The following is a 19,145-nucleotide window of genomic DNA, read 5'->3' as shown; positions in this document are numbered from 1 at the left end:
TCTGTTGCCGCGCTGCCGTGCCGTGCTTCCCCACCGGCCCCGCCTCTGGGTGCTTTCGGCGTGGCCGACGTTGTGCTTGCCGTGTTGTTCGGGGCCGCATCAACTCCACGCGGCCTCCGTGGCATCGGCAGAGCAAATATCAGGAAACAGGCGAAGATCGACAGGGGCTGCACACCAAACACGTCACCCACGGTCCTCTCTCTCTCTCTCTCTCTCTCTTCTCCACTCTCTCAACCCCGCGAGGGGGAAATCACTCGCGTAATAGTCGGATCACCGATTCCTAGTATTACGCGTAATAGTAATAGCGTAATAGCCAAATTTTTAAAGATTTTCCCTAATTATAGTCCGATTTTAGGCTAAATCTGGATATTTTCGAGCGTAATAAGCCTTCTGTAATAGCGTAATAGAACGTAATAGGGAGTAGTCGGGTCACAGTTTTTAAGAGTGATTTCCCCCTCGCGACCCCGTGTTGTTGTGTTTCCTAAAACTCATGCTTCTCCGGGTTATGACAAACCGTTCGAGGCAGCCAGCTGGAGAGTGAGTGTTACGAGACGCGCTTCACGGTCACACACTGGAAGCGCTCTCTCTCTCTCTCTCTCTCTCTCTCTCTCTCTCTCTCTCTCTCTCTCTCTCTCTGCAAGGTGCGCGCGTGTGACCGGCGAGATAGCACTGCCCCACACAAAGGGACCACGTTCTCTTCACACACACACACACACACACACACGCACGCACGCACGTGGTACTCACGTAAACGAATCCAGGATGTCGCACTAGCCGGCCGACCTGCAACACACAAGAAAAGGAGCGCGTTCAGGTTCTTGAGTCCCAAGCGACACATAGACGTGTTTTGAGCTCCGGAGTAGCTAAATAGGACTCGAACCGAACGTGTGACGTGACCTACCAATGGATTCCTTGTTCGGAGAGCAATCCATTCGTGGGGTCACACGGTCGGTTCCAGTCCCATTTAGCGACTCTGGAGCTCAAAACGCGTCATGACTTTTGGCCACCTCCACCGGTCTTCTGGCCCACTGTGGGGCGCGCGAGACCGGCGAGACAGCCGAAGGGACACGCTACGCCAAAGCGGCTCTAGCGTGCGCTGCCGAACACGCCAATCAGCTGCCAGACCGAGAGTCTGTCTCTCTCGCACCTGCACGGGGCGCCCCGAGAGTGCGAGAGAGACAGACTCTCGGAATCAGTCTGCCGGCGCGAGTCTGACGAGTGTCACGAGTCTCACGAATCTCGCGAGTCAGCAAATACGAGGGACTACTGCGCCGGAAAAACGGGCGGGAGTTTCCTTGTTGTTGTTGTCTTCGCCCCTTGTTGTCCTTGTTCCTCGATTCACCTGCAGCGTGGCGTGCGGGCCCTATCCGACGAACTATCACGCAGCAGTCAGGTAATCGGACACCTTGTCCTGTCGAAGCGGACGGCGACGCCAACAACACCAACAAACAAAAAAACGCAGAGTCGTGCCTCGACGGCAGCGAAAAGGAAAACTCAGCCCGGGAGTGAAAGTATCCTTTACACCACGGTAAACGAAACCTACCAAAAACTCTCAGGCGAGCGTGAAGCCGCGTCAGTACGAGAGCTCCCAGCAGTTCCCCCCAGAGAAACAACATAATTTTTTTTTTCAATTTTTTTAAAGTTTTCTTTATTATTTTTCGCTGAGTGGTGCGCGGTGTCCCTTTGGGGCCCTGCTGCTGCCGGCTCTCAGGTGAACACGGAATGGATTTAGCCACCGAGGTGGCAGCCCCCCTCCCCCCCACTTTTCCCCTTCCGGGCCCGCCCCTGGCCCGCCCCTGGCCCGCTGGACGACTGAAAGGACCGACTTCGTTAGCCGCGTCTAAGTAGGCCCACGTATCTCTACCCGCTTGCTTGCCCTCCGCGTTTATTACACATTACGCTCTGTGTGTGTGTGTGTGTGTGTGAGTGTGTGTGAGTGTGTGTGTGTATGTGTGTGTGTGTGTGCGCGCGCGCGCGCGTGCTCCCGGCATTCATTTCAGCAGGAAGCGTCCCCCAGTATAGGGTGGGGCATTCAGCCCAGAAGCCTGGCTGGCACGCAAAAACAAAGTTGAAGGAAAAAAAAACAATTATCATACTTGCTGTTTTAACGCATTGCTACAGGTACCTCGGTGGCACACTTCGCTCCGAAGAAAGACGGATTAAAAAATAAAAACTAGACTTGGCGTTTAGGTGGAGAGTTTCGATCGCAGCCCAGGCGTACTCGTCGAAGCTGTTGTTTCTTTGTTGCGCTTTTCCACCGAGGCGGGCGTTGCCTGGACCACGACCACGGTGCGACGCGCAACGGCCGCAAATTTCCGCGCAAACTGCCGTTCTGCCGATGGGCTGGCCGAGGCTGGCGGCACTGCTGGCCGTCGGGACAGCGGGGAGAGCCATCCCTCATGTAGAGACAGCGTCCTCGGCAACGCAACGCGACGCAACGCCTCGGTCCAGGCCGCCCAGGCCATCCAAGACACGCGAAGAGGAAACGGGAGGAAATTGCACAGCTGCCCGACCCTTTAGACTCTCTTCCTCTGCAGCCTCTCTCTCTCTCTCTCTCTCTCTCTCTCTCTCTCTCTCTCTCTCTCTCTCTCTCTCTGTCTCTCTCTCTCTCTCTCTCTCTCTCTCTCTCTCTCCACTGACATTCCAAACGCTATGAGTATAGCACGTATGGTGCGATGCAGCTGAGATATCGCACCATACGTGCAATGCCACAGCCATATTGCACCTTGCGTGCAATGCATCCCGAAAAGGCCCTATGCTAATGCATGGGAATGGGGAGGCATTGCACTTCATGTGCAATGCTTTCGCATTGCACCAATTGACGCTATACTCATAGCGTTTGGATTCTCAGTGTCTCTCTCTCTCTCTCTCTCTCTCTCTCTCTCTCTCTGTCTCTCATGTAGTTTCCGATCGGAGCGCCCTGTGTTTAGGCACCCTAGTTTCGCCCCGGCAGTGGCCCACTGCGGCAGAGGGCCGGCCACGCTGTTGCATGTCCCGTTGGCCGGACCGCACAGTGGGCCAGAAGACCGTCAAAATCCCGGACGCGTTTTGAGCTCCAGAGTCGCTAAATGGGACTCGAACACAACGAGTGACCCCACCAATGGACTGCTCTCAGAACGAGCACCCAAAAAAGGCGTTTCTTGAACCAAGATAATGTACTTGGCATAAGTGAATTTTCTTGGATGTGTCAAGAAAATTCACTTATGGCAAGTACATTATCTTGGCTCAAGAAACGCCTTTTTTGGGTGAGGAATCCATTGGTGGGGTTACACGCCCGGTTCGAGTCCTAGTTCCCCTTTTCCCCTCACTTTCTCTGCGCGCCTCAGAGTCAAACAAGACTGCTTAATAAGGATAGCTATTCCATCCGGGACCTCCCCCCCTTCTCTTCTCGATCCACCTCGCGATCCGCTCTCGCTTGCACTCCGCAGCGGCCGAGAGTTTCCAAGGAGCAAAACGCGCCGAATAAGGACGCGCAACACGTTAATTATTTATAAAAAAACGCTAACGCTAACGCTAACGTGGAAGCAGATGACATTCTAATGAGAATGTTTATTTTAATGTATGCTTGTTTATCACTTCATTCACCAAAATTGACAACTCTCGACTCCTTTCTCCCGATACAGCTGCCGGGCCCTTTCACGTTTACGCTCTCGTTGTGCTTCCTGGGGGCCATAGCTTAGGCCGCTTCGTCTGCTTCTTCCCACATATCTTAGCTGTTACACTTCACACGTGCAACGCGCTCCTTCAAGCCAGCCGGTGACACTGTAGCAGTTTTTGTGCGTGCGGTGCGGTGCCCCCGCTCCCCTCGCCTCGAGCGGCCTGCGGTGTCGCCGGCGGCGGGGCCACGCTGCATCCTGCATCGGTATCAGCCGAGCGAAGCCGACCTAGCTCCGAAGGCGATACGAGCTGAGCAGGCCACGCTTCGGCCCTGCTTGAGAGCCGAGCCGAGCCGGCCGAGCCTTGCCTAGGCCTGCTACGCAGCACGCAACGCCACTGCGCCCTGCGCTGGCGGCGGGGAGGTAGAGGGGGGGAGGGGGCGGCCCCAGGCCCCATGCCCTTTTCCGGCCCAGGCCGGCTTCACGCACTCACAGACGCATGGTCCCGCCCCGCCTCAAGACTATCTCGAGAGTAAAAGCAAGCTGACACCTTCATTACAATTGTATAGCTTGCTTTAGCTTTAGCAACGGTGTCATCTGCTAAAAAATGCGCCAACAGGTGCGAGGCGGTCGAGCGGAGCGGACCGCTAATTATTGAATCGGTAATTGATTGAGAGAGAGAGAGAGAGAGAGAGAGAGAGAGAGAGAGAGAAGAGAGAGAGAGAGAGAGAGAGAGAGAGAGAGAGAGAGAGAGAGAGAGAGAGAGAGAAATATATGCGCGGGTTTGGTGTGGCAAAGCAAGAGTGGTAGAAAAGTGGGGCGGCAGCTCGAGACGCGAAAAGTGGGCCGCGGATAGGAGGGGAGGAGTGGGGAGGGAGCGGCTAGGGGGTTAGTGCTGTTGGTGTAGGGGCTGGTTCGCGGCGGCGTGATATAGAAGTAGTTGCCCCAGGCGGCGTGACAACCTCGACAACCAGGGCCCACCAAACACGCTCTACCTGCACACACGCACACACACACACACACACACACACACACACACGCTCGCGCGCGCGCGCGCGCGCGCTGTTCCAGATCTTGCGAAAATCGCTGCAAACAATAATGATGTGCAAAGTTTGTCGGATTATAGTTTCTGAGTTTCTGGGAAGGAGACGCCGCGGCTCGCCCCGGCAGCCGCCAGCAGCCGCCACGAGGCCGGAGAGGAGAGCTCGGTGAGCACTTCTCGGAAGATCCCAAGCCCTCGATTTGGAGAGAGGCACGCGCTCAGAGTAGGCGGCATTCCGTTTTTACTCATGTCATCACGACGAAATTTTTGAGCAATTACATTTGAAATTTAGAATGCGACTTGAAAAAAAATATTTTTTACTTAAAGAAAACCAAATGAGAAAAAAATCAGAAATCTTGTTTTTGGTGTGTGCGCTCCGGGCAAGGCCTAAACCCCGTCCGACTGCAAAGCGACGGCGTCGTTCGAACCCAGCGGCTCTTTTTGGCGCCGCCTTGCATCCCCATATTCCTATGATTAGGCCAGTCGAGCCGATAACGCGGTGGGGGAGGCTGAGGTGCCGCCCACAGTGGGCCAGAAGACCGGCGCCGGCAGCCGAAACGCGTTTTGAGTTCCAGGGTCGCTAAATGGGACTCGAACCGAACGTGTGACCCCACCAACGGATTGCTCTTTGAACGAGGAATCCATTGGTGGGGTCACACGCTCGGTGGTGACTGAAGCTCAAAACGCGTCTAGAGTTTCCGCCGCCGGTGCCGGTCTTCTGGCCCACTGTGGCCCCCTTTCCCCACCCCTCAGGCGAGATCTGGATCAGCCACTGTACAACACACGTCGCCAGAAAAGAACAACCAAGACTTCGACAGAGATGCTCGAAATGTGAGCAGCGGGGCGCCGCGGGCCGCGGATTTGGAAACGGCCCGGAATCACTGACGCTGCGCGGGCGCCGCGTGGACGCTGCGCGAGCCGAAACCAAATTAAGGAAGTTGGCGCTCGATGATGATTTAAGTTTCGGCCGAGCGGCTAAGGTGATTTGCGAGGCCGCCCTCTTGTTCCGTGGGAGAGCCGGGGGGAGGGAAGGGGGGGGGGGGGCTGGAAGACTTGAAGAGCCGAGCACAGCCCGCCAGGCCCGGCTAGGGGCGGCCCGACAGTTCAAAGCAACACGACCGGGACCAGCCGGCTGCAGCCCCGGGGACGCCTTGCCGCCTACAGTGGAGGGAGTCGGCGGAGGGACGCCCCTCCCGCGCGGCCCAGGAGAGGTGTGACACTTTTACTGCGGGATCTGGGACGGGAGACACAGCCTCCTTCAAGTCGGAGTGTGGCGACCGGGAAGCGCGCCGCAGCGCCACTTTACAGATCGCTGCTCTTTTCCCGAAGAGAGCGTCCCAGTCCGTGCCACAGGCATACCCAAGGGAGGAACGCAGACTAACGAAATGACAGTTTTAAGGCAGTTTTTGAACAGACAGACGACCAATAGGCCGCACACTTAAAACCTTACAAAGTATTTTGAGTACACAAAAAAACTAATTTTTTACTTTGTTATACGAAGAAATAGTTCGGAAAATTACGAAGTATTTTCTTTGTGAGCTTATGTATGCTCAAAATACTTTGTTATAACAAAGCACTTTTCTTCCGGGCCCAAAATAGTTTGTAACGTTTTCTCAGTGCGAAGACCAGTGAGGCGGCCAAAATTCTAGAAGCGTTTCGAGCTCCAGAGTCGCAAAACAGTAGACGAACTGAACGACGAACCCATTTAGCTGCTCTGGAGCTCAAAACGCGCCTAAGATTTCGGCCGCCTCACCGGTCTTCTGGCCCACTGTGTGACGGACAGATACGGAGGACGCTCTCCTTGGCACCCTTACCGCACATGGCGTAAAGGATTCCTGCTCCCTGGAACTCCCTAGAAATCAAATACGTCAGGCTACCCGTGAAAACCAGAAGGCGTTGTTCTGAACCCGTTGTTTCTGATGCGTGCACAGACCCACGGCAGAGACACGGTGCCTCTAAATTGGTTTTTACCGAGATCCCGAGCTCCTTTACCGTGGTCTGGTGCACGCGAGCTCGGCGCGGTGTCGGGTTCGATCCCCGGCCGCTTCCACTTTGCAAATCGTTTGTCATCGTTTGCCAAACCGCTCGTGCGGCTGTGTTTGTGTGTGTCAGCGTGTGTGTGTATATTTGCCCCCCCCCCTCTTCCTCCCTCACTCCCTCCCTCCCTCCCTCCCTCCCTCTCTCTCTCTCTCTCTCTCTCTCTCTCTCTCTCTCTCTCTCTACCAAGATACTACCTGGATAAGTCAATAACCCGAACCCCCGGCGCCGTCATCCGTCACCTTGATAGCGGCGCTCGACACGCTCGGCGCCGCGGTCCCCGGCGCCGCCGTCTGCCCCCCCCCCCCCCCCCCTCGGTCGTCTTCATCGCCGACGCCCTTAACTGCACCTCCCACGCGTTCCACGGCCCCGAAGTGTCTTTCGGCTGCACTTATTTTCCCACCCGAAAACTGCTGGCTGTGCACGCAAAAAAATAAATCGATTCAGAGCTAAAAAGTTAGCACCAGTGCTAATTTATCTAGCTCTGTAGGCCCAGCAAAATTTTTAGCTGCACAGCTAAAAATAATTAGCTGGGTAAATTTAGCTATGGAGAAAACGGAGATTAGTGGCAACTCTAGCTGCATTAGCATTGTAGAATTCTTCATGATTATGATATTTATTAGAAGGTGCGGGATTTTCTGTCTAAGACGGACCAGTCGTCCTGAGGCGTAAGGCTCCTCCGGGACAGTCGTGTCTCAAGAGACTTTAAAAATTGCTGACCATGGGTGATGTCACGGTGAGAACGTGGGGAGCATCCGTTCCCCGACTAACCCATCTCTCACTGCTAGCCATCAGCGCGAGCGAAGCGCCACGGAACGAACGTAGCCTTGCCCTATCTCCTAAACATTTTTGCTGCATTGTAAATCCCATTTTTGCAGCGATTGATTAGCACTGCAGCAAACTGAAGTAGCTGAATCCTCCAGAAATATAGGTTCCGGGAAAGCCGATCTCCGGCAGACCCTCAGCTAAAGGAGCAGCGCTACTCAGCAGAGGTCGCTAGCAGAGTTGCAATTTTTTTAGCTGTGGTGCTAAAAAACGCCAACTAAGAAAGTTAGCTCTGGACTGACTTTTATTTTTTTGCGTGTGCGTCCGTCCGTCAACCAGTCTGTCCGAGTCTGTCTGCCCTTCTGTCTGTCCGAGTCTGTCTGTCCGACCGTCTCTCTGCCTGTCACTGGCGCACGGCGGACGACGGGCGGACGGACCGGGCCGTTGTTGACCTCTGGTTGAGTGGGTGCCACCGCGGCCCGCGGGGCGTGCCGAGAGGGTGGCGACCGGGAGGGGAGGGAGAGGGAGGCAGAGAGAGAGGGAGGGGGGGGGGGGGGCTGGATGATCACTCATACGCGCCGAGTGCTGTGCGGTTTGGGGCGCTAACTGGAATGCAGCCGTGGCGTTGCAACGCGTTGCAATGCGCTGCAGTGCGCTGCAGCTGTTGCAGCGAGCAGCGTGTCACTGCGGCCGGCACCTTGTTTGCAGTGTAGGGGGCAGCGGCAGCCCCCGGCGGCCCACAGTGGATTTGCCAGAAGACCGGTGGAGGCGGCCAAAACTCTTGACGCGTTTTCAGCTCCAGAGTCGCTAAATGGGACTCGAACGGAACGTGTGACCCCACCACTGCATTCCTCGTTCGGAGAGCAGTCCATTGGTGGAGTCACATGTTCGGTTCGAGTCCCATTTAGCGACTCTGGAGCTTAAAACGCGTTCAGAAGTTTGGGCCACCTCCACTGGTTGCTAAACTCATGTTTGCATGCTTCACTCCAGGAACAAAACTGGAGCAGTTGCAGTGGCGGAGTCAGAACGTCAGCACTGAACTACTCACGTTTTTCTCCTTGCCTCTACATCCACTGCTCATACCAACAGCGGAGGTGTTGCTTACAACAAAAAAACAACACCCAATATAGTAAATAGAACGTTTTGACTTTTCACACCACGGAGGCACGCCCCACCCAAAAAAAACGTTAGCAAACCAGCAACAACAACAACAACAACGAGGAAAAAAAGACACAGCGGACTCCGATACCGCCGGTCCGATTTCAAATCACCTATGGATTGCGCGGCCCCCGCCAAATCACCCCCTTCCACCCCGACTCACATTATTTATCCAATTCCGTGCCGATTCGCATTAAAATTCCCCCGATTCGATTCCACTCGAGCCGGGAAAATCTTGATTGCAGGCACACCTGTCCCGATCCGGGGGGGGGGGGGGGGGGGACCGCGGCGAGGGCTGAGGAATCATCGCACGCTGAGCTCCGGTCGGGGGAAAAAAAGAGAAATTTCAAGGGCTAATGAAAACAGAGCCGTGGGGGTGAGACGCGCTTTTTTTTTGGGGGGGGGGGGGCAGAGTTGTATGGGTGAGGTGGTGATATGTGTCAGTGGCCCGGGGGGGGGGGGCAGCGGCGTGGCGGCGGCACAGTTAAATCGGTTCAAGCTGAGCCCGGGGAGAGGCCCGCTCTTTCATAATGTTTGCGGGCCGTTTAACCTGGAGCACGACATAGGCGCCGAGTGTTTGGACAGGACTAGTCCGAGACGCTGCCGTGATATGTCCCCCATCCCCTCCCCTCCCCTCCCCTCCTCCGCCCCGACCGCAGAATTGGGCCACTCGACCACGGCCGCCTTTCCCAGAACGCACGACGCCCGGGCCGCCGCCGCGCGCCCCCAAAAAAATGGCTAACTTTTTTTTATACTTATTTGTCTTTCAATCACAAAGTTTTGACCGAGAAATAAAAAGCAGATGAAATGATGGAGGGGGTGGGGAAGAGGGCTGGACGCGCAGCGGGACCACCCCGCCCTGCCGCCACCGCCCTCACTCCAAATCCAGGGGCAAGTTTCCTCGCCACTGGAGTGGCGTCTTTTCCAAAGCGCCAAAATTTGGCGTTCCCATCCCTGGTTTCCGGATTCCTCGCCAAATCTTGGCGTTCCAGAGAGAGCGCCACAACTTGGCGCTCCATTGTCCAGAGGTCCATGGACCAACACGCCAAGATTTGGCGCTGCAAAGGGAACGCCAAAATTTGGCGTGAAAAGCACTTTAGACAAGGAACTACAAGTATATTAATAGACTCATTTTACAAGATTTTCTCTTTTAGACCACAAGTGTTTTGCTTCCATGATGAGGAGAGGAAAAGTACTGTATAAGAATTAGTACCTCAGGCAACATGGAGCAAAACATATGATTTGGTTTACGTGGTTTGTGATCTCTAGCATCCTTCGTTTGGCATGCGATTTCTGGCCCACTGGAAGGACTGGTACTCACCATTTAAGATGAAGCTGGCTGTGACAGGATCACTTGCTCTTGGTGTGGGATGAAGTTGTCTTGTCACTCAAGTTAATTTACAGTCCAAGATGATTTGAGCCAGCCCAGCCTAGGCTAGCTAGGCCCATGGCGACGCAGATCACCATGCAATTAGTCCTTTCAATTCACAACACTGGAAGACTTGTAGGATACCTCGAGCGCTCCCGAGCATTGGAAAAGTGGTAGAGCACGATGAATCATGACAGGAATAGCTGTCGGCTAGACAAACTGCACCGAAAAGTAACATTTTCGACGTTCTGATGATCAACTCTGCCGAGTCCATGCTCTACTGTCTTTGTCATTTGTTTTTGTTTCTGCTGGTGGCTTGGTTATTTGCCCTCACCTGTTGACTGCAAATACCATCATACCGAAGTGCGTACAGATCGCGCATGCGCATACTCGCAGTGCAGTGTCGTCAGACAGCGTCGGCTGCTTCGCTGTCGAAAAACAACAAACACGCAAACCGAGTGAGTCAAGAGGCTGGACTTCTCATTACGTTTTAAACTTGTTTGGTTCCCGCATTACAAAAAAAATTCCGCCTCTTACACGACATGTTCCTTTGCTTTCTGCATGACGGCCTGGCAGGCCGGTTCCGAGCAGTACTTTGGTCGCCTCGTCTCTCTCGCACTCCGGGTCTCTTTGTCCAGGAGCGAGTGAGATAGCAGTGTTTGGAATGTGCCTGGCGTCTTTAGATTTAGTCTCAACCATTGCATTTAGGTGCCTTTCATGTCATTGGTGCTTCTCGAGAACCCAATTGGAAACTAAATGCCTTGTTACAGAACAAATACTTTTCCCTATTCCGCTGTTCTGTTACAGATGCTGGTGTATCACCGAGAGAATAGTTGCCCCTTTTGTTCCTTCGAGCTTCTCCAGGTTCACCGTTCTCTGAGGTAATTAAAGTCTCTTTTACTTTTTTGTTTTCTTTGCTATTTACCTTACTTCAATATTAATACAAGTATTGTTTGTTGTCAGGGACCGACCCATACCATTCCACATTGGCTTTTACAAGGCATTCGCAGATTAGCAGGCTCCACTTCCATCAATGAAGCTTAGCTCCCTCTGCTGCGCGTACATTTCTCTGTCACATCTGTGGGACCTTCAAAGCATTCTGCTGTTTCAGAAGTCGTGTTTTGGTTGTAATTATAAATACCTTTATGAAGCCAGCTGATTGATTGAACCATCCCCAAACTTTTGTGTGATAGTTCACCCTATCGCATCGAAAGTCTCCTGATCTTGGATGTAAGTAAAATAAAATGAATAAACAGCACAGAAAGATATTCTTAGGAAAAATCATTTTATAACAAATTTATGGAACTCTCAACTTCACCCCACAAATCACACATCTCTTGAACATTTTAATAGGGGTTTAATTCAATTTTTGGAAAAGTAATCATAAATACAGTCATTTTGTGTCCATTACTAACTCAACACTTTGGCACTAGTTCATCCATTAATTTTTTATATTCCTTTTTGGCTCTGCTTTTTTCAGTTGATTCACAGAAGAAGCCATGGACAAATTTTTCAAAGAATCTTAACAAATTCTCATAAGCAGGGGGATAATTTAATCCAAACAGGAAGTATGGTGCCATTACTTGTAGAATCACAGTTTTCAAAGTGGTATGGCCAATTATACTAATTGTTCCTTTGTTCATTTTCAGATATGATTTGACAATAGACAACTTCCCATCTTTGTCCCTATTGTCAACTAATACCAATACACAGGGGGAATGGTACTGCTGTGTGGTGCTAAGAGCACCAACTTCTTCTTGAACTTCCTGGATCTGAAAAAAAGTCAGTTACAGTTAAAAAGTCAAGTAAACTTTTTAGTAATGAGCTGGACTAAAAGTTAACTTATTAAAAACAATTTAGCTGTGTGTAAGTAAAGGTTCAAAAAAGTTGCTTACATGTTTCACTGTGAAAAGGCTCATGACTGATTCTTTTTTGAACTTTTCAGGAACAAGTTTATCCTGCAGGTAATTTATTGTTTCTACCTGATTGTTTGTGTTGTTAATGTGTAGTCCTACTAACTTGAGCATTTGAGCTGCATTGCTTTGCAGTGTGTTAAGTCTTTAATTTTCCCTTGAGATGTCTCACTTAACATGAGTGAATACTCATAAAGAAGCTGAAATTAAAGAAGAAACATTTAATTGCTTTTAAATTGATTTTGTTTGAAGAGGGAGTTAAAAGGATTGCATACCATTTCAGATCTCATGTAATGGGGGTACTCCTTAATGAAAGCTTCTAGACGGCAGAGGTCCATGTTTTTATTTAAATTTAAAAATTCTTGCCTCTTTCCTAAAGTTTTTCTTATGAGGAAAAGTGTTCTTGAATCTGTGACTGCTCCTCTTTTTAACTCGTCAATATAGACATCAACTTCTTCTTGAACTGCGCTGTTGGCTGCTGATCCGCTGTAGGAAATGCAATTCTATTTGTAGGTGACAGACCTATTGTTGGTTCTTAGTTTTCATTGGAGATCAACTTACGTGTTGGAGGTTGTTGCTTGAGACAAAGTTTCCTCAGTCAGGGTCTTTCTAAATTCTGCCAGTCTTTCCCTGTGACTCTCTCCACTTAAAGATTTCCTTATTTTGTACTTTAAATCTTCCTGAAAGAAAATAATTATCAGCAGATACTTTAAATTGTTCCTGTGAAATGAGTGTAAAATAATAGATCATTATAAAAGCTCACATATCCTGTTGGATTGTCTGTGTCTGCTAATGTTGGATATTTTGCAATCAAGGCAGTACACACAAGTTTGTACTCATGAGATTTTGGATAACGGTTAAGCCCAATCTTAGCTCTTATGTGTTCCTTTATAAGAGTCATAAGAGTTCGTGGATTGTGTTTGTTCAGCGTGATGGCCTTATGCAATTCCTCGCTTATATTATCCGGCATAGCATTAAACTCTGTTATATATTTCCCAAATTCTCTGGGCAGCTGCAAATAAAGAGCTTTTCATAACTGGTGGTAATTCAAAATTCATAGAGAATAAGATAATTACAACATCTTTTTTGTTAAAAAAAATTGACTTTGCTGTTATACCTCTTCCCTCTTCTTTCTTGGTGGTTTTTGCATCTTAGGGTCTATATTTTCCTGGTGGAAAAGAAATGGAAAGTTGTGAGAAACATTCAATGCTTAAATTTGGTTGTCAAAATGGGCAAGGTTTTCACTGCTTACTTTGTTTGAGTCGGCACTGCAGCTTGGTTCCAGAATATCCTAAAGTAAACAAAGCTATTAGAGGCAAAGTATTGTGTTAAAATTTTGTGTTTATCTAAATCTCTAACTTACTGGAATTTCCTCTGAAAAAGAAGCCTCCCTTGGACCAGATTCATTTGTGTTTGATGTTTGGCTTACCAGCAGTTCTTCCTAAAACACAATTAAACCACCAATTTAAAGTCTAAACCCTCATGATTTGTGTTCTCTATATTAATAATAATACTCACTTTTTGCATAAATTCAATCAGGAAATCTTCTTCATCATCCTGTAGCACTTGGCTCTCAATAAATCCCTGTAATAAGAGAATACAGTAACTTCTTGTAATTTATCTAAGAATTAAAAAAAGTTTACTACCTCATCAGTTGGAGTACTGTTGGTAGATGTGGAAGCAAGAGGAGTTTCATTGCTAGAATTTGGTTTTGGTACTGAGCTCAGAAGCAAGTCATCATCAACATTCTCGGTATTCTCATCCTCATCAACTATCCTACAAACTCTCTTCCGACTGGACTTTCTTGTAGGGCCCTACATGAGACATGAGAAATGATAAACATGTTACAACTGAAAGCTTGAGTAGTGGAAAATATAGGTAACTTACTGCATTCTCTGTGGTCTTATTTTTTCGAACCCTGCTGGCCTGTCAATATTATAAGTCAATATTAGTCAATATATATGTTACAGTAACAGAACTAGTAACAGTAGCTACTGTTTCCAAAATCCACCAATTATAAAATTCACTCTTACCACTCCACTTTTCTGTCCTTTCTTTGGTACATCTTCGGTAGACGAACATTTGGTAAAGACTGCATCTTGCGGCAGAAATGCTACAAATAAAAGAAAAGAAGAAGTTAGTCTGCTTCAACAGTCATTCAAACTAAGTTTTGTCTTACCCATGCTTTGGAGGAGTTTGAATCTTTCGAGACGACTTTTCTCATTAATCCTCTCCTCTGAGCTCAAATTACTCCATTCGTCAATTGAGTACCAATCCTTCACTGCTTCAAAGCTAGGATCAGATACAGTGCGCAACGGCCTGTAAATACCAAAAGTTTAAATCAAATCTGGAATTCCACTTTTATAAAAACAATAGTAATGAAATATCGAGTAAATATACGTACAGAGTTTCAGCTGCATTTGGTGCTATCCTATTGCAAGATGAATGAGCGACATTTTGTCCAATCCTGATGTCAGTCGGCTGAAGCGAAAGACAGAATAATTAATGAAAGATTCTCAAAACAATTCATGTTGTGAATAAAACACTTGAATTCTTCTACTGGTAATTCCTACATATCTTGCTTCTGTTACTTTTTACAATTGTAGTAAAATGAATACATAGTTACTCTGAGCAGTGTGAGCTCAGCTTGCTTACCTGAATCTCTAAAGCACACCAATCGACAATGATATGCTGTTTGTCAGTAAGTCCATGGTGTTTTACTAGCTCTGCTACAAAATTACCAAAAATGGGATTTTTCGATTTAAAAATCGGTGCGAAAACCTTCAGACGATTGGTGAGAGCAGGGTCACTTTTACAGTGGTCTAAAAACGACTTTTCCAGAGTGAAATAGGAGTTGTCCTCTAACTCCAGGATGATATCTCGGTTCTCAACTCGAATTAGAACTGTAATAGCTGCCATTGCCGCACTTCATCAAATCTCAAACTAGTTAAACAGTATGAGGTGATCAATTTGACTGGATTGACAAATCGCTGGGAAAATTGAATTTCGGTGGCAAGCAAGGTGCCAACTGTAAAAATAAGAATATCCTATTTAAATAGAGTGTTTTCTCAAACATCTCGTTATAATAGGAATTTTTAATGATAATATACAAAACAGAATCAAATGATGCATCCGTTTTAGAACTTGAGGTGTGTTTAACTCTAAGATTCTTTTGATTCAAACACAGAGCGTAACGTTGGCTGCAACGACCGGTGGAGCGGAGACCGCGAGCAAGGCGGTGGGAAAGGCGGCGACTCTGGCAACTGTTGATGTTGTTGTTACAGTGGAGCGGAGCAAGCCACCAAGCATTTTATCTTCTGTTGCTTGATTTAGACAATGACGCAAATCATTATGTTACTTCTTTCACAACTCTCTTTGACGAAGTGCTCGTGATGCCATATCGAGTTTTATTGCCTGTAAGTCTGTTTCTGTTTAAACTTTGTATCTTCCAGTGGGGTTGTTGGTTAGAAACGTGTTCCTCTCCCCTGTGGTCTTTTGAGTGAAGTATCTCTTTTGGAGTACTTTTACTGCCAGCCCTAACTATTTGGTTTAGTTTGCAGTTTGTCTTCAGTGGCATGGAGAAGATACTACAGTTAAAAACAGCGGAGCTGTTAATCAGGCTCAAGCACTTGAAATGTACAACTCAACCCGTAGTGCGCACAGTTATAAAGGGAGTAGATGAGATAGTAGATCTTGTACTACAACTTATTGAGGTATGTATCTACAGTTTAATAGTCAGTTCTTAAAATGTCGTTTGTAGCAGAGTAATTGTTTCTCTATCTTGCTTGCAGGAAAGGTGCACCAGGAAATGTGGAGAGAATGGAGCAATGAGCCCCTCTGAAATCAACTCTGTTCTTAATGGCTTTAGAGGATTTTCATTGTTTGAAGAGCTAAACTCTGATGATAAGATAGACTCCTTTTTGAAGGCAGAACATAGTTTGGTCTTCCCTGTTAAAGAAGTTTTCAAGAAAGACAGTATTGTGCGAGGAAACTGAGACAAAGGAAGTTGATGTTGACTACGCATATTGGGTCCCATTCCTTCCATCACTGGAACAGGTGCTCAGCTGCCCAGAAATTCTTCAATGTGTGCGCAACCCTCCACCAGTCAAAGAGGGGGTGTTTACTTCACCGTTGGATGGTTGTTACTATAAAAACCATCCTGTAGTATTAAAAGACCCCCACACTTTGGCAATTGCTACTTATGGTGATGGTGTCTGCATGACTGATACAGCTGGCAGCAAAAGCAGCGAAGAGAATGAAACCCTCATTTACTGGACTTTACTGAACATTGACTCTGAGTTACGTTCTTCTGAAGACGCAGTATTTCTTCTTGGAGTTGTGAAAACAAAAGTTTTGAAGAAGTATGGTTACAGCAAACTATTGGCAAACTTTGTGGAAGGGATGCAGAAGCTCTCCAATGGCGTGCACTTGAAAATTAATGGCCAAGAAACGTTTTTCCATGGCATTCTCGTATTCAACTCTGCTGACCCCCTGCTGCTGCCAGCCTAGGCGGGTTCAAGGAGACACATTTTGCTGAAAAATTTTGCCGCCAGTGCCTAGTTTCAACAGAAGACATGTACAAAAGCTTTGTAGAATCAGACTTCCCTACTAGATCCTATCTTGAACATTCCAAGCAAGTGGCAGAAGTTGAAGCATTTAGAAGAACAAAGGACAACAAGGATGCAATTGATCCATCTAAACATTACGGTATCAATAGCAGAAGTATGTTTATGGATATTCCACTCTGTGACGTTACAAAGGTATTTCCCCAGGACCTCATGCACACAACAATTGAAGGCACCTTGTCTCTTGAGATTTGCCTCTTGATATCTCATGCTCTTGAGAGAGGGAAAATTAGTTTGCCAAGAATCAATGAAAGGATTGCTAAATTCAGCAAGAAATTTGGTTGTAACAAACCAGCCAGAATTGACAAAGACCACATTGATAGGAGAAGATTGCATCAGACAGCCTCTGAAACCTTAAGTTTGGCTTTCATGTTACCCTTTGTGTTAAGAAAGAAGAACATGCTGACAGGGAAGATGGAATCTGTTTGTGCAGAAGAAAACTTGAAATGTTTCATCATGAGACTTGAACTACTTGATCTCCAAATGAGCAGAGAAATCACTGTAACTGATGTGGAAACAATTCGTGCCATGACCAACGAGCATCACTTGATGTTTCAGCGTCTTTACCCGGGTGAAGAAATACCCAAAATGCATTTTGAAACTCATTATGCATCCCAAATACTTCTCTTTGGCCCATTAAGATACCATTGGTGCTTCAGGTGTGTATATTCTTTCAAATAATTTTAATTTATAAATGACAATCATCTTAATTTTTTTTAATTTTTTTTTTTTTTGTAGGTATGAATCAAAGCATTCTTACTTTAAGAAGCTGTACAGGGCTCTGCGTTCTGTCAAAAATTTGCCAAGAACTCTTGCTGAAAATCACCAAAGACATCAGGCAGCCCTCATGATGTTAAGTGCCAAAGGACTTCAAGGGCCATTCCTGCGAGAAAATAACTCCTTTGGTGCATCTGTGGAAAAGCTGCTGAAGGCTGTGCCTGTGACTCATCAGGAGCTTCTACGTGGAGTGTTTGGTGGCATTTCCAGTAACACCCCTATTAAAGTGTTCAAGAGATGTGTGATTCGTGGGGTGAAGTACACTAAAGGGTCTGCAATTATCAGTGACTTTAAGGAGACCTTGCCAGTGTTTGGAGAAGTGGTAGCATTTTATAGACATGACAATCAGAATGCTGTTGTTTTCAAGAACATGGTAACAATTTCATATGAAGCACAGCTCAAAGCTTTCAAGGTTGGGTTTGTTGTTGGTCCTTTTCAGCTTAATGTGATGAAGCTGTCTGACTTTGTGTATCACCACCATCTTCCATTCATTAAAAGTGTGGGAGCCAACTATGTAAGTGTCCAATGCAAAAGTTTCCATAGAAAATAATTAACACAGACAATAAGACCCGTTTCTTGTGATTGCTGAACATATTTAATTACTTGTCACATGTGTACCCATTAAAATTGTATTTGCTGCAATCGCAAGCAGTTGGATGAACTAGTGCCAAAGTGTTGAGTTAGTAATGGACACAAAATGACTGTATTTATGATTACTTTTCCAAAAATTGAATTAAACCCCTATTAAAATGTTCAAGAGATGTGTGATTTGTGGGGTGAAGTTGAGAGTTCCATAAATTTGTTATAAAATGATTTTTCCTAAGAATATTTTTCTGTGCTGTTTATTCATTTTATTTTACTTACATCCAAGATCAGGAGACTTTCGATGCGATAGGGTGAACAAGACAAATAGACTATCACACAAAAGTTTGGGGATGGTTCAATCAATCAGCTGGCTTCATAAAGGTATTTATAATTACAACCAAAACACGACTTCTGAAACAGCAGAATGCTTTGAAGGTCCCACAGATGTGACAGAAAAATGTACGCGCAGCAGAGGGAGCTAAGCTTCATTGATGGAAGTGGAGCCTGCTAATCTGCGAATGCCTTGTAAAAGCCAATGTGGAATGGTATGGGTCGGTCCCTGACAACAAACAATACTTGTATTAATATTGAAGTAAGGTAAATAGCAAAGAAAACAAAAAAGTAAAAGAGACTTTAATTACCTCAGAGAACGGTGAACCTGGAGAAGCTCGAAGGAACAAAAGGGGCAACTATTTTCTCGGTGATACACCAGCATCTGTAACAGAACAGCGGAATAGGGAAAAGTATTTGTTCTGTAACAAGGCATTTAGTTTCCAATTGGGTTCTCGAGAAGCACCAATGACATGAAAGGCACCTAAATGCAATGGTTGAGACTAAATCTAAAGACGCCAGGCACATTCCAAACACTGCTATCTCACTCGCTCCTGGACAAAGAGACCCGGAGTGCGAGAGAGACGAGGCGACCAAAGTACTGCTCGGAACCGGCCTGCCAGGCCGTCATGCAGAAAGCAAAGGAACATGTCGTGTAAGAGGCGGAATTTTTTTTGTAATGCGGGAACCAAACAAGTTTAAAACGTAATGAGAAGTCCAGCCTCTTGACTCACTCGGTTTGCGTGTTTGTTGTTTTTCGACAGCGAAGCAGCCGACGCTGTCTGACGACACTGCACTGCGAGTATGCGCATGCGCGATCTGTACGCACTTCGGTATGATGGTATTTGCAGTCAACAGGTGAGGGCAAATAACCAAGCCACCAGCAGAAACAAAAACAAATGACAAAGACAGTAGAGCATGGACTCGGCAGAGTTGATCATCAGAACG

General features: G+C 47.5%; 2 protein-coding genes across 2 annotated transcripts in view; one reads left to right on the top strand and one right to left on the bottom strand.

Moving 5' to 3' along the window:
* Positions 1–19,145, bottom strand: part of LOC117639006 (KH domain-containing, RNA-binding, signal transduction-associated protein 2-like) — a 137,338-nt gene that overhangs the window by 88,205 nt on the left and 29,988 nt on the right. Inside the window, exon 2 of the mRNA XM_034374302.1 lies at positions 748–783. The gene's annotated coding sequence lies outside the window, so the exon portion shown is untranslated. The remainder of the gene's footprint in view (positions 1–747; positions 784–19,145) is intronic.
* Positions 15,151–18,346, top strand: LOC117652867. Its single transcript, XM_034398044.1, has 4 exons — positions 15,151–15,296; positions 15,434–15,593; positions 15,672–17,164; positions 17,244–18,346. Exons 3-4 carry the CDS (start codon positions 16,455–16,457, stop codon positions 17,830–17,832), a joined length of 1,299 nt encoding a protein of 432 aa, XP_034253935.1. The 5' UTR covers positions 15,151–15,296; positions 15,434–15,593; positions 15,672–16,454; the 3' UTR covers positions 17,833–18,346.

Source organism: Thrips palmi, unplaced genomic scaffold (genome assembly GCF_012932325.1).
Source record: "Thrips palmi isolate BJ-2018 unplaced genomic scaffold, TpBJ-2018v1 HiC_scaffold_10, whole genome shotgun sequence".
Taxonomy (NCBI): Eukaryota; Metazoa; Arthropoda; class Insecta; order Thysanoptera; family Thripidae; genus Thrips; species Thrips palmi.
The sequence above is the reverse complement of the archived record's forward strand: the minus strand, read 5'-3'. Positions and strand labels throughout refer to the sequence as shown.